The sequence below is a fragment of the Mytilus trossulus genome, chromosome 8 (assembly GCF_036588685.1).
Source record: "Mytilus trossulus isolate FHL-02 chromosome 8, PNRI_Mtr1.1.1.hap1, whole genome shotgun sequence".
Classification (NCBI taxonomy): domain Eukaryota; kingdom Metazoa; phylum Mollusca; class Bivalvia; order Mytilida; family Mytilidae; genus Mytilus; species Mytilus trossulus.
In genome coordinates this window covers 2,167,069-2,182,798 of record NC_086380.1, presented here as the reverse complement: position 1 = coordinate 2,182,798, position 15,730 = coordinate 2,167,069, and the positions used below count along the sequence as shown (strand labels likewise).

Here is a 15,730-nt window from a genome sequence, read left to right as displayed (position 1 = left end):
TAACAGTGAATTCAAAACCGCATGAATTCCAAATGGAACAAGCAGGTATATTGACATGGCTTAACCGACAACCTTTCATTAGAACAATATCAAATTCGTAAGGAAATAATGAGGCACTGTCCTGGTATATACATTTATCGAGGAAGATCATTCTAAAGAATCGTGTACGTTGTATATAAGCTTGATTCAAACATCAACAGAATGTATGGACTGAATGAATGGACTGAATGTATGACTGAATATATGGAATGAATGTATGGACCGAATGTATGGACTGAATGTATGAATTAAATGTATCGACTGAATGTATGGAATGAATGTATGGACTTAATGTATGAATTAAATTTATAGACTGAAAGTATGGACTGAATGTATGGACTAAATGTATGGACTGAAATTCATGGACTTAATGTATGGACTGAATGTATGGAATTAATTTATGGACTGAATGTATCGACTGAATGTATGGACTTAATGTATGGACTAAATGTATGGACTGAATGTATGGACTAAATGTATGGACTGAAATTCATGGACTTAATGTATGGACTGAATGTATGGAATTAATTTATGGACTGAATGTATCGACTGAATGTATGGACTTAATGTATGGACTGAATGTATCGACTGCATGTATCGACTGAATGTATGGACTGAATGTATGGACTGAATGTATCGACTGAATGTATGGACTGATTGTATGGACTTAATGTATGGACTTAATGTATGGACTAAATGTATGGACTGAATGTATGGACTGATTGTATGGACTCAATGTATGGACTGAATGTATCGACTGAATGTATGGACTGAATGTATCGACTGAATATATGGACTGAATGTATGGACTGAATGTATGGACTGAATGTATGGACTTAATGTATAGACAGAATGTATCGACTGAATGTATGGACTGAATGTATCGACTAAATGTATGGACAGAATGTATCGACTAAATGTAAGAACTGAATGTATGGACTGAATGTATGGACTAAATGTATAAACTGAATGCATGGACTCAATGTATGGATTAATGTATGAACTGAATGTATGGACTGAATGTATCGACTGAATGTATGGACTCAATGTATGGACTTAATGTATGGACTGAATGTATGGACTTAATGTATGGACTGAATGTATCGACTGAATGTATCGACTCAATGTATGGACTTAATGTATGGACTTAATGTATGGACTCAATGTATGGACTTAATGTATGGACTGAATGTATGCACTCAATGTATGGACTGAATGTATCGACTGAATGTATGGACTCAATGTATGGACTTAATGTATGGACTTAATGTATGGACTGAATGTATCGACTGAATGTATCGACTGAATGTATCGACTGAATGTATCGACTGAATGTATGGACTGAATGTATGGACTGAATGTATGGACTGAATGTAAGGACTGAATGTATCGACTGAATGTATCGACTGAATGTATCGACTGAATGTATGGACTGAATGTACGGACTTAATGTATGGACTGAATGTATGGACTGAATGTTTGGACTGAATGTATCGACTGAATGTATGGACTGAATGTATGGACTGAATGTTTGGACTGAATGTATGGACTGAGTGTATCGACTGAATGTATCGACTGAATATATCGACAGAATGTATGGACTGAATGTATGGACTGAATGTATGGACTGAATGTATGGACTGAATGTATGGACTGAATATATGGACTGAATTTATGGATTTAATGTATGGACTGAATGTATGGATTGAATGTATGGACTGAATGTATGGACTGAATGTATGGACTGAATGTAGAGACTGACTGTATCGACTGAATGTATCGACTGAATGTATCCACTGATTGCATGAACTAAATCTATGGACCGAATGTATGGACTAAATGTATGAACTGAATGTATGGACTGATTGAATGGACTGAACGTATGAACTGAATGTATGGACTGAATGTATGCACTGAATGTATGCACTGAATGTATGGACTGAATGTATAGACTAAATGTATCGACCGAATGTATGGACTGAATGTATGAACTGAATGTATGGACTGATTGAATGGACTGAACGTATGAACTGAATGTATGGACTGATTGAATGGACTGAATGTATGAACTGAATGTATGGACTGAATGTATGCACTGAATGTATGCACTGAATGTATGGACTGAATGTATAGACTAAATGTATCGACTGAATGTATGGACTGAATGTATGGACTAAATGTATCGACTGAATGTATGGAATGAATGTATGGACTTAATGTATGAATTAAATTTATAGACTGAAAGTATGGACTGAATGTATGGATGAATGTATGGACTGAAATTCATGGACTTAATGTATGGACTGAATGTATGGAATTAATTTATGGACTGAATGTATCGACTGAATGTATGGACTTAATGTATGGACTAAATGTATGGACTGAATGTATGGACTGAATGTATGGACTTAATGACTGGACTGAATGTATGGACTGAATGTATCGACTGCATGTATCGACTGAATGTATGGACTGAATGTATGGACTTAATGTATGGACTAAATGTATGGACTGAATGTATGGACTGATTGTATGGACTTAATGTATAGACTGAATGTATGGACTGAATGTATCGACTGAATGTATCGACTGAATGTATGGACTGAATGTATGGACTGAATGTATGGACTGAATGTATGGACTCAATGTATAGACAGCATGTATCGACTGAATGTATGGACTGAATGTATCGACTAAATGTATGGACAGAATGTATCGACTAAATGTAAGAACTGAATGTATGGACTGAATGTATGGACTAAATGTATAAACTGAATGCATGGACTCAATGTATGGACTTAATGTATGAACTGAATGTATGGACCGAATGTATCGACTGAATGTATCGACTGAATGTATGGACTGAATGTATGGACTGAATGTATGGACTGAATGTAAGGACTGAATGTATCGACTGAATGTATCGACTGAATGTATCGACTGAATGTATGGACTGAATGTATGGACTTAATGTATGGACTGAATGTATGGACTTAATGTATGGACTGAATGTATGGACTGAATCTATCGACTGAATGTATCGACTGAATGTATGGACTGAATGTATGGACTGAATGTTTGGACTGAATGTATGGACTGAGTGTATCGACTGAATGTATCGACTGAATATATCGACAGAATGTATGGACTGAATGTATGGACTGAATGTATGGACTGAATATATGGACTGAATGTATGGACTGAATATATGGACTGAATTTATGGATTGAATGTATGGACTGAATGTATGGATTGAATGTATCGACTGAATGTATGGACTGAATGTATGGACAAAATGTATGGACTGAATGTATGGACTGAATGTATAGACTGACTGTATCGACTGAATGTATCGACTGAATGTATCCACTGATTGCATGGTCTAAATCTATGGACCGAATGTATGGACTGAATGTATGAACTGAATGTATGGACTGATTGAATGGACCGAACGTATGAACTGAATGTATGGACTGAATGTATGCACTGAATGTATGCACTGAATGTATGGAATGAATGTATAGACTAAATGTATCGACTGAATGTATGGACTGAATGTATGGACTAAATGTATGGACTGAATGCATGGACTGAATGCATGGACTAAATGTATGGACTGCATGTATGGACTGAATATATGGACTGAATGTATGGACTGAATATATGGACTGAATTTATGGATTGAATGTATGGACTGAATGTATGGATTGAATGTATCGACTGAATGTATGGACTGAATGTATGGACAAAATGTATGGACTGAATGTATGGACTGAATGTATAGACTGACTGTATCGACTGAATGTATCGACTGAATGTATCCACTGATTGCATGGTCTAAATCTATGGACCGAATGTATGGACTGAATGTATGAACTGAATGTATGGACTGATTGAATGGACTGAACGTATGAACTGAATGTATGGACTGAATGTATGCACTGAATGTATGCACTGAATGTATGGAATGAATGTATAGACTAAATGTATCGACTGAATGTATGGACTGAATGTATGGACTAAATGTATGGACTGAATGCATGGACTGAATGCATGGACTAAATGTATGGACTGCATGTATGGACTACATGTATGAACTGAATGTATGGGCTGAATGTATCGACTTAATGTTTAAATGGTTAGATATACAGATATATGTTTATCCATTTTTGTCATTTGTGTATCAAAGATACAACTCTCTATCTAAGTCACGATTTGTAAATATAAAAAAATATAGGCAAAAGTGTGCGTAGCCTTGGATCACACAGAACAGTAAGCTCTGAAAGGCCCGAAAAATGATGAATGTAAAACCATTTAAACGGTTGAACCAACATTATTATCTATATAACAACTGTCGGGAACAGGTGCCAACAAATGCAGCGGGTTCAAACGCTTTAATATGTACAAACCTCCATCCTTACTTAAAGCAATATTGTCACATCAGAACATGAAAAGACACACCATGAAAAATCAATTAAAATGCTTATGTTAATCAAAAGACTTATATTAACACAAACAAAGGAATATACACTGAACAAATAACGGTTATATTTGCCGATATGCTTTTGTATAACAGTTTCACGCTATATCACTTAGATTTTCTTCGTGTCAGAAAGGTTCAATAACACATTAGTAATAATTATATATTTGTAGATAAAGGTGTAATATTTCAAAGGTTCAAAAACGCTGTATATTCAATCTTCAAAAAACACGACAAAAATCTATTGAACTTGATCACGTCTCGTTTAACTATTATTGATCTTGTCAAAAAGACGTATCAAATGACAAGTCTATCTATGTTTACGTTTAATACTGTGATTTGGAAGCGTTACACTTGAAAACTTTTTAAGACACTAATGTTTAGTGTTATAGGTACATAATGATTAAAGGGAACGATTACAGAAGCGAATACGTTGTTCCGTTCAACAAAGAATACCAACACATTTAAAATAAACAAACTGTTAATCGTAACCAATATATTTACTGACAGATCAGTAAAGATGTTAAAACGGAAAACCATATTGATAATCTTGTGCGTTTTAATTATCCTTATTTTCCATTTGTCGATAAAAAAGGCAAGGATAATTATGTCAACTGAAAAAGTTCATACCCAAATGTAATCGCAAAGTTCGCGCCTCGTTGTGTGTGATGTATTATTTTATTGTTTAATGTTAGGGTTGTTTGTTTGTAAGAGAGCTCTTGTTAAGTGTTCAAAAACATGTTGTATCCCGTTAAATTCTTTTTGTGTCTGTTTACAGTCAGGAGCCGGTAATCAGTGGTTGTAATTTGTATATGTCTTTCATATTATTTTCTAATGAGTAAAGTGTTTTGTAAAAAATAAAAGTGTTAGTTCTAATCGTTTCATATATTTTTCGAGCATTTGATAACCTGTACACGATGTTTTTTTCTCTCATTTTTGACTGGCACACCTCATCCTATCATTGCCACTTTGTTTTAAATCTGGTAGATGATTGTATCTATTGACAAGTATGATACATCTCTTCATTTGAATACACTACTATCCAAATTTCGTAGAAAAGAATATACAAAAACAAAATTAAAAAGCATAAAAACGAAGCAAACAATAAAATTAATACAAGCAAAAATAGGTTCAGTGCAATGAACATCAAAGGCAATTAAACTTAAATCAATGTACATGTACACTTGACAACCAAGCCTTTCATCCTAGGGGTAGCTACCTATGATACACTTCTAACCAAATAATCAGTCAATATCGATACCCTGTCAGTACCTTTAACGCTCAATTGAGATTTTTTTTTTGTTATTTCTAAAGGAAATGTGTGATAAGCTTGATATTTAAATATAAGATATCATGTTCAGTCTTTCTCTGAAACAAAACTTCCTCAAATGGAATTGTAGATATTAATAATTACTTGTCAATGTGCCAGTCGTGCAATTGGTTAAATGGATAATTGTCTGATGTATATTTCTTTCAAATCATTTGACAGAAAATTACTATGTATTAAAAAATCCACTTACAAGTAGGTTATATTGACTTATACGTAGTGCACTGATATCGATTTTTAAAAAATCAAATGTGAAGGACGTGTGCTAGTTTACGTTCATGTGTGTTTACATGTGAAATTATTCGACCATTACTGAGGAGACTTTTATTGACAAAATGTGTACCTTGTGCCTCATTTAACCTACAACTTTTATTTTGAAAAGTAGGTACTAAATGAGTAACTCAAAATGTCTATTTTTCAGGCAATTGTTGTGGTTTTTGTGTTGTTTTAGTTGCTCGGTCTATAGGTTTCAATGTTATGTACAGCCGTTTGGTCTTTTTTGTTTTTCGTCTATTTTCATATGTCGTTGTCAGGTTATTTTCTAGCTATGGGTTTGACTCTCCCTCTAGTATCTTTCGTCCCTCTATCATAGCATTGCCACAGTGTGTATCATCCAACCATGGGATTATATATTTATGTTATTTTTTGACTGTCGTTAATGGGTCTTTAGATGAGTTGTGAATGCTGAACTGTTTACACATCTAAACAGGTGGTTTAAATAACTCTGTACATTGTGTTGGTTTTGGGATGAATAAAATAGTTTATCACATTTTTGGATTTTGGTAATAATTATAAAAAATTAAAGATCTCATTCATCCTTAGCTTTCAAATGCTTGGTTTTGACGGAATTAAACTTATAAAAAACAACTATATCAATATACATTTGTATCAAAAACTGATGACATAACACAAAGATAAAACTGGAAGTTATATACAATAGCAAAATCGAAGTACTTGCATTGGTCATTTGCATAAACGAAATTGTATTTCATAAGCACGTCTATTACCATTTCTACTACATGATATCATAGTTGTTAATACTTGTTAATCAACATCTCCTACATCAACAGGAACACACAAGTATAAATTAAACCTCGTTCATAACAACGTCAAGATTTTCAGGCCACTTTTATCAGTTTCTGGTTAATTGAAGTGATATGTGCAATACAATATAATCAACGTAAAGTGTTCATATCATTGCATCGAATTTCATAACCATAATATAAACATCTTCTGCTCTGAAAAATAAACTGTCTGTACTTTTGAATCCAGACTACGTATACCTGGTAATATGTTGACGTGGTATTTACGGCACGTTCATCTATTTTTTATTGTCATAGTACATGGTCACTGTGTTAATTGCAACGAATAACGGTTTGCATTCAATGCATTCAATGTCATCACTCTTACATTAACTGGGAAATCTTCTTTGGCCCGATCTACAACTGTCTGTTGTCAATTTAATCCTACTTTGTACATTCGTGTATCGTCGCCACTATATCAGTTAAACGAAGCAAGTACCTTGAAGTCTGTTCTGTTGCTTTACCAAAAATTTAGCAGAAAGGAGACGATACAGGTCGATCTTGTTTGTATTCATCAATAAAAATGTCTCCAAATGTGCTTAAGAAACGTCCACATTCTCAAGAAGTTCTTTTTTTTGTGATTCGTTCATTGTACGGTTTAAAATGTATCAATTGATTATACGATATCAATCTTGTGCTTATATAATCTCCCACAAGTTTCCAAATACGGTACCAGACAAGTGACACAATGCACATGCATTTTTTTCAAAGCACATTTGTTTTCTATTTATCATGTTTTCTGCATTTCAATTAGTATGATAAAGCACATGGGGTTCGACAATTAATAAGTTTAGAAAGACATTTGCATGTTAAAATATTGACTAGAAGGTTTGTACATTAAACATACCGGAAAATGTGTGTGTAAAAATAATTACGAAGTACTGTTATTATTATAGTTCTGGTACTACGTAATGGTGTATTGTGTTACGATTATAAATCGGGTATATTAGTCATAGTTGTAGTAATTTAAAGAGTCTATATCTATAATTGTATTGTGGGTCAATGATTTGTACTATATACTCCCGATGACGATTGCCCTTACCACATGTTTAACAATTTAAATGACAAGATTATTTAAATTTAAATATCTAATGATAAGTTTGTTTCCATTTCTCATTATTATAATCAGTGAGTTGGCTTTGGAAAAAACTCTTTGTAAATGCTTTTTGTATGAATGCTATTTTAATCATCATTAACCATGCAAATGATTAAAAACAAGCAGGATTTTAAACATAATTGCATTCCTATTAGCTACGAATGGGGAAAAGACTAGTGGCGTTCAGCTGAAATATGATTTTATAAGCTTTTGTTAACATACATCATAAGTTATACCTCTTATAACTGTTTTTGGTCTTCATCTGAAAATTTTATCTTTGTCTATGATATTCAATGCCATATACAATTAATATATATTTGTTAAGATAACCAAAAGAGGGAATGGTGTTAAAATCTCATAAAGGTTTCAAAACTCTTAACAAAATGTAAACACGTTTTCTTACATAACGAAAATGGTGATATAGAATTTACAGCTGACGAATTTTGATTTAATCAATCATAAAACTTTCATATAGTTCCTCTTAGGACATTTCGATTGACTTACCTTTTAAATTAAGTAACTTCAAAATGATAATTTCTTTTTCTTTTTACCTAAAATAGTTTTATCTAGATAATATTATATTGATAGGTATTTTGATATTATATAATTTATTCAACTAATATCCTATCGCATCTGTTTCTAAAAAACAAATTAAGCGAATGAGTGTTTTTCGTGATTTGCTCAAGTTTATGTGATGTGTTTGACTATAAAATTTGTATGTACATGTTTAATGAAAAAGGCAACCCACGAAACGACTGTACATGTACAACAACTATCAAATTCCTGACTTTGACAACCACTGCATTATAAATGGTTGATTAAAAGATATTGAAAGATTATTGTTTTTCTCACTTATATGACAGTGGTATATAGTTCTGTTTTTATTTGCAAAATTATGTGTGCATCCATGTGGCTTTACTTATAAGGATCCGGCAGCAACAAATGTGTAAACATGCATTGCAAATATACAACATAACTAAATTACATTATTGTAACGTCATTTTCGACTTCCAGAAATATGTGTCAAATACATATTGATTTCCGTTTAAATAATTGAATTTGGTGTCCCTTTCTTAGGATCCTTTCCCATTATATCATTATCCACATTTCGTCAACCAAAAAGTGCATTTCCGTTTGTTCTTGTTGTTTAATTAAAAATTAACTATAAAACACGTGCCTTATTTTGAATATCATCAAGTCCTTTATTATATTAGTATCGATGTTTCGAAAGGTCAATGGTTAATACAGTATGTCAACATATTTGACAGTACGCCTTTGTATTACAGTTCTTCGCTGTATGATAAATATTGTCTTCGTGTGATAAAGGTACTATTACAAATTAGTAATAATCATATATCTGTAGACAAAGGTATAACGGCTCACTGGTTCTCAAATGCTCAAAATATCAATTTGAATTGACCCGCCACATAAGACTAGAAGTGAACTTGTCAAATAGACGTATCAAATGACGAGTGCGGCTGCCCCACTTTATTTAAGAGATTTGGAAATATAACTAGAGGGACTAGTACTCTTTTCTCTTTTAAAAAGTAAATGATTGTTACGTACTGTGACCACACTTCGTATTTGAATACAAGGAATCGTTACTTGATATGCAGGAATATACACACACAATATCAGGTTAAGTCTTTCTCTGAAACAAAACATCCTCAAATGGAATTGTAGATATAAATAATTAACTTGTCAAAGTGCCAGTCATGAAATCGATCTAATGGATAATTGTTCGTATATAGTTCTTTCAAATCATATGACTGACAATTACTACGTATTAAATATCTCCAATTACAATTAGGTTATATTTACTTAATACAAATTATGTACGGATAACGGTTGAAAGACCAATGTGAAGGACATGTGCTAGTTAATGTCCGTACTTGTTTATATGTACATTTATTCAAGCATCACTGGAGAGACGTATATTGCCGACATTCGCACCCTGTGTCATATGTTACCTCCTGGAAGAGTCGGTACGAAATGATAATCTCAAAATGTATATTTGTTTGACCATCGGCGCAGCTTTTGCGTGGTGCTAGTTTCTCAGTTTTTAGTTTTTATGTTCTGATCTGATGTTTGACTTTTGAACGATTAACTTCTGTTTCCATAGCATAGGAGAATAAGTCTTGCTGATATTTTTTAGCCTGTCTTTTACGTGCTTTAAATACTGATCGGTTTACACATCTCAATATGTTGGATATCTCAGCGTACATTTTCTTTTTTATTTGTTTTGGGGGAGGTATGGAATTATTGATCCCATGTTGGGATATTGCTCATGATACACCCTTAGCTTTCAAATGCGTGGTTTTGACGGAATTAAACAACTAATAGGAAACAATTTCAGTTTACTTTCATTTTATATGATAAACTGACAACATACATGTCGGGCACACAGATAAAAACTGGAAGTTATAAATATATAAAAGTACAAAATCGAAGAATATTTATTGGTCTGACTTGCAGTCATATACATAAACGTAATTGTATTTCAAAAACAAGTCCATAACAATTACTACTACATAATATTATAATCGTTAATGTTTGCTAACATCTCCTACTGTTATATCATCAACAGGAACACACAATTATAAAGCAAACCTCGTTCGCAACAACGTCAAGGTTTTCAGGCCACTTTATAAGTTTCTGGTTAATAAAGACGATTTGTGCAATACAATATAAGCAACTTAAAATATTCATATAATTGCATCGAATATTTATAATCATAATGTTCACTTCATACGCTCAGAAAAACAAAACACCCTGTTTGCCAGTCAACATTTAAATTCAGGTTACGCGTCCAAATACACCTATACAAATTATTGTATTGTAGGTGATTTTGACAGCACTATTCTTTATTTATCGTCATAATACATTGTCCCCATGTTCATTAATAACTGTATGCATTTAATGTCACAGCTACTCTTATTTGAACTTGGAAATCTTCTTTTGCACAATTTACAACTGGTTATTGTCCATTTATTCCTACTTTGTAAATTCGTGTATCGTTGCCACTATAGCAGTTAAACGAAGCAAGTATCTTGAAGTTTGTTCTGTTGCTTTACCAAGAATTGAGCAGAAGGAGGACGATGAAGGTCTCTGTCTGTATTCATCATTAAAATTGTCTCCAAATTTCCTTAAGGAACGTCCACATTCTTTAGAAGTTCTTTTTTGTGATTCGTCCATTGTACGGTTTACTCTCTATCAATTTAATATAAGATATTAAACATTTGTTTATATAATCGTTATGCACGTGGTTAAGGGATTTAAAAGATATTTAAAGATCAAGTGAAAGAGTTGTTTGATTTTATAATAATGTGATTATCTCAACCTGGATAAATGAATAATATCGGAAGGTATTTATATCTAAATTTATCATAATTGGCTATTTTTAACTGTCAATTTTTACTTTATTCTATTTTTAACGTTTTTCTTTATGATACTTATGGATTCTTTTGTAAAATTGCTCTTGATCAATTAGTGGGCATATCTTTTATATGTAAATGGTAATTTATAGTGTATAAAGAAGATGCTTTTTTTTTTGTTTGATTCATTCGATATGTTTTTGTTTCTTTAAGCTTAACTCAAATCATCGACTTTGTCATAGTTTAATGTCCGATTTGAAATATTTTGGGGATATTTTTTCTAAGTATTTCTATGTATTTGTAGAAATTTTCAAAAACAGGTTCTTATTAAAAACAAAGGACCACCTATATGCTTGCAAACTTAGCTAAAACGGATGTTCATCGGTTTTTTAAACAGAACGCAAATCAAAAAGACACTTAAAAAATATTGTTCTCATTGTAAATCTTCACCATTTCAAACTATGAATTAACCCCCTTTTTTTGCAAAATCTGTTCGAAAAGCTTCACTTACATGTGATGTGACATAATTGCAGCCATATATTTTTGGAATTCAATACAAATAGTCATTACCTTACTCAGTAATTTTCTTGTTGACGGTACTAGACACATCAAATTATATATTTGTTTTAAAAACAAAAATGTCAAATGTTGAAGTTTCAATCATTCTTTGACAGTATTTTCACTTTCAAATCCGATCTAATACATTTTTTTATCATTATTTATTCAATCTTATTTATTAATACTGCAATACTTTTAAAAAAAAAGTTAAATGTCAAAATCGATGTTTTTTAGATTGATCAAAAAATCTCTTTTTATAATAAATGTATGAAGCAGGTAAACAATTTGTAAATCAGTCCAATAGCATATGAAGATTCATCTAGATTTTACCTTTAACTGTATTTCAAAATAAGGCTTTATATCGTTTGACTACTTAAGGACAACTTATGTTTTGTTTTAAATAACTGATGAACTAAAGTTCACTTATCTATAATTTATGTTAACTTTATAAGTAAACATATTTTTTTAAATATTGTGTCAATGGGTATATGATACATGAAGTACCACAATGCTATTCACTAGTATTATATAACAATTAATGAATTACCTTTAAGGTTTTATTTAAGATAAAATAAGCAACAAACAACAATACATTCATTTATTTTCTACTAAAGATGACAAAAATATTGACAAATATCATAAACTAAATAATCGGATATTTTGTATTTCCTCTTATGACATAACTTTCAAATACTTTTAAATAGCTATTTACGAGTACGTTATAGAAGACTAATTGTGTACATGACGTTATTTCTAACGTTTTATTTCTTCCTGATTTTATCTGACTCAATCTATAAATAAATCCTAATGGATAATCATAAAAATATAGATAATGATCTAACAAAAAAATATATAGACACCCGTATACATATGATATTTACGCATACGGTTAGGAAGACTAATTCTAAAAATGACGTTATTTAAACGTTTTACTTCTTCCTAATTTTATCTGACTTAATCTATTTATAGATCATACTGGATAACCATAAATCTATAGAGACATTGATCATAAAAAATTACATGGATATCCGTATACATAAGATATTTATGTATACGTTATGGAAGACTTTATTTTGTAAATGACGTCATATATCACGTTTTATTTCTTCCTGGTAGCTACTGGTTTTACCTTACTGAATCTATATATAGATTATATATGTTTAAAGATAAATGATCTCATTTAAAAAATGCATGCACACGTGTTCCTAAATTAGTCTTGAAAATGCCCGGGTCTCATGCAATGACTTTAAAACGAGATCATACCACCGCGATTATATATACATGTGTTTGTTAATTCCTAACAGATACACATGATAAAATGTAAATCAGAGTGGATGAAATACAACGAATTGCCAGAAAATGTGGATCCTGTTTTCAGAGATGGGGAGATAACTTGGATGATGAGTACAAACACAAAACGTCATCTTCTTCATTTTCTGACATTGTTTCTGTAATTGAGAAAACCTCTAGATACGTTATGTTCTTAACAGCGATTGTTACGAATTTACAAAAATACATAAACTAAGAGAACAAAGACCTATCAGTTAATTATCCATTCCGAAGCAGGAAGTGGAATTTCAAATCCAGTACAACAATCACCGATAAACTATATCAGTAAATGACGGCATTTGTAACGTAGCTGGTTAAAACAATTCCGATATATAAATCATGATACAAACAATTCAAGCAATGGCATGAATTTGAATGGCGCTAGGTGGGGCGTTAACAAGTAACCATTTACAGACTGATTCATATTGGTCGTGTTTCAATTCAACGAAATTTGAACATTGTATGAATAGGACTTTTACCAATTTATATCAAACTTTTACCAGTTGCGCATTAGTTAAATAAAAATGTGAATATTTGTTCCTTATGATTCGCTCATATGAATGTTATGGTTTTATTTTATCTTTATTATTTGTTATACATGTATACTTTGTTTGTTACTTTGTAATGTTGTTGTGTACATATTATCAATCATGTATATACCCAACACCACATATGTATCCGCAATGGAGTTAAACTTTAATCTATTCAGTCAGATTTTGTTATTGTATATTTTTTCAAACTGTTATTTTTATTTTTATACATTTGTTACTTTACAATTTATACTCATGTTGACATAAACGTATAGAAAAAAGCCAATCAAAGCTATTGATTCAATATAGAACACAAATACATTAAATATAACTAGCAAGATAACGTATTATTGCAGTACATGCATAATCCATACATCTTAGGTTATTGGTTAAAATAGTTATCAAAGGTACCAAGATCATAATTTAGTACGCGAAACGCGCGTTTCGTCTATATAAGACCCATCAGTGACGCTCCGATCAAGCAAGTACAAAGTTGAAGAGCATTGAGGACCCAAAATTCCAAAAAGGTGTGCCAAATACGGCTAAGGTAATCTATGCCTGGGATCAGAAAATCCTAAGTTTTTCAAAAAATGTTTTGTAAACAGGAAATTGATAAAAATGACCACATAATTGACATTCATGTCAACACAACATGTTAACGTTTAATGTGCTATAAGAATATCCTGAACATATACATTACCCTTCCAGAGCACCTGACATCACCCCTAGTTTTTGGTGGGGTTCGTGTTGTTTATTCTTTAGTTTTCTATGTTGTGTCATGTGTACTATTGTTTGTTTCTTTGTCTTTTTAATTTTTACCCATGGCGTTGTCAGTTTATTGTCGATTTATGAGTTTGACTGTCCCTTTGTTATCTTTCGTCCATCTTTTATAAAAAAACTGCTACTAGAAATAACACATTTGTGACAAGCAGATTTCTTTAGAAAAAAGGAAAACGACACTTCATCTGTCTAACTCGCTTTTCTGAATTAACTTTCATCGGAAACCATCAAAGCTACATTTTAATCAGGAGCCAGGTATATAAAAGAACCGAAACATTCGAAGGGCTAAATATCCAAAAGGCACATACACACAATAGCCAAATCAAAAAACATTGCGTCAGAAATTGAACTAAGTAAACAAACATGATAGTTATAAAGAAGATATGATGGAATCAAAAAACCGAACAATAGTTTCTCAAGGATTAACGTTACTTTTTGGGGGGATTTTAGACAGATTTCGGAATTCTCTGGTTTTATCCATGTAGTACCATCAAAACATTATGCTCACTTACCTCTTCCTTTTTTTCCATAATTTGATTACATATAGTTTAAAACGTCATCTATTAAAATATTATAAAATCCTTTTTATTTTTCATCGTTTTTATAAGAAAAAAAGGCGCCAATTTTAAGTGAATGAAAAATATACAGATATTCTTTTCCGCAATTTTTCAAAGGCTTCTAAAAACAAACGCACGGACCCTTCATCTTTTTTGTAGCTGTTTAGTTTCTTTATTTATATACTATTAATTTATAACAGTCTTTTTAAAAAGCTTGTTATTTTGCAACAGAGTTGCGAACATCCTTAAATACTTGTTCTTACACTCAGTGAAAGAACTTTCACTTTCTCTTTATCGTATGACTCGACACAAATAGAACAAAAACCTATTTTCAGACAACTGAAACCATACCAACTGCACACTTAATTGAAAAATAGAAACAATATACCGGTTTTGTGGCGTCCTTTTACGTTTTCATATTCAATTTACCTTTCCGGTATGTAGATGGTGTACTCTAATGGAATAATTCTACACTGAATGCATCTTGCAGATTAAACTTGAAATATGCATACAATAGTTGTTTTCCTCTTTAAGTTGATGTGTTTCCTTCGGTTTTAGTTTGTAACCCTGATTTTTTT

The 15,730-nt window shown here is 31.8% G+C and overlaps 1 protein-coding gene across 1 annotated transcript; it reads left to right on the top strand.

Moving 5' to 3' along the window:
- Positions 1-369: 369 nt before the first annotated feature.
- LOC134681517 (uncharacterized) lies at positions 370-982 on the top strand. The gene is given in 2 exon segments (XM_063541156.1): positions 370-502; positions 804-982. Coding segments are annotated over 2 exon segments (312 nt in total).
- Positions 983-15,730: the final 14,748 nt, after the last annotated feature.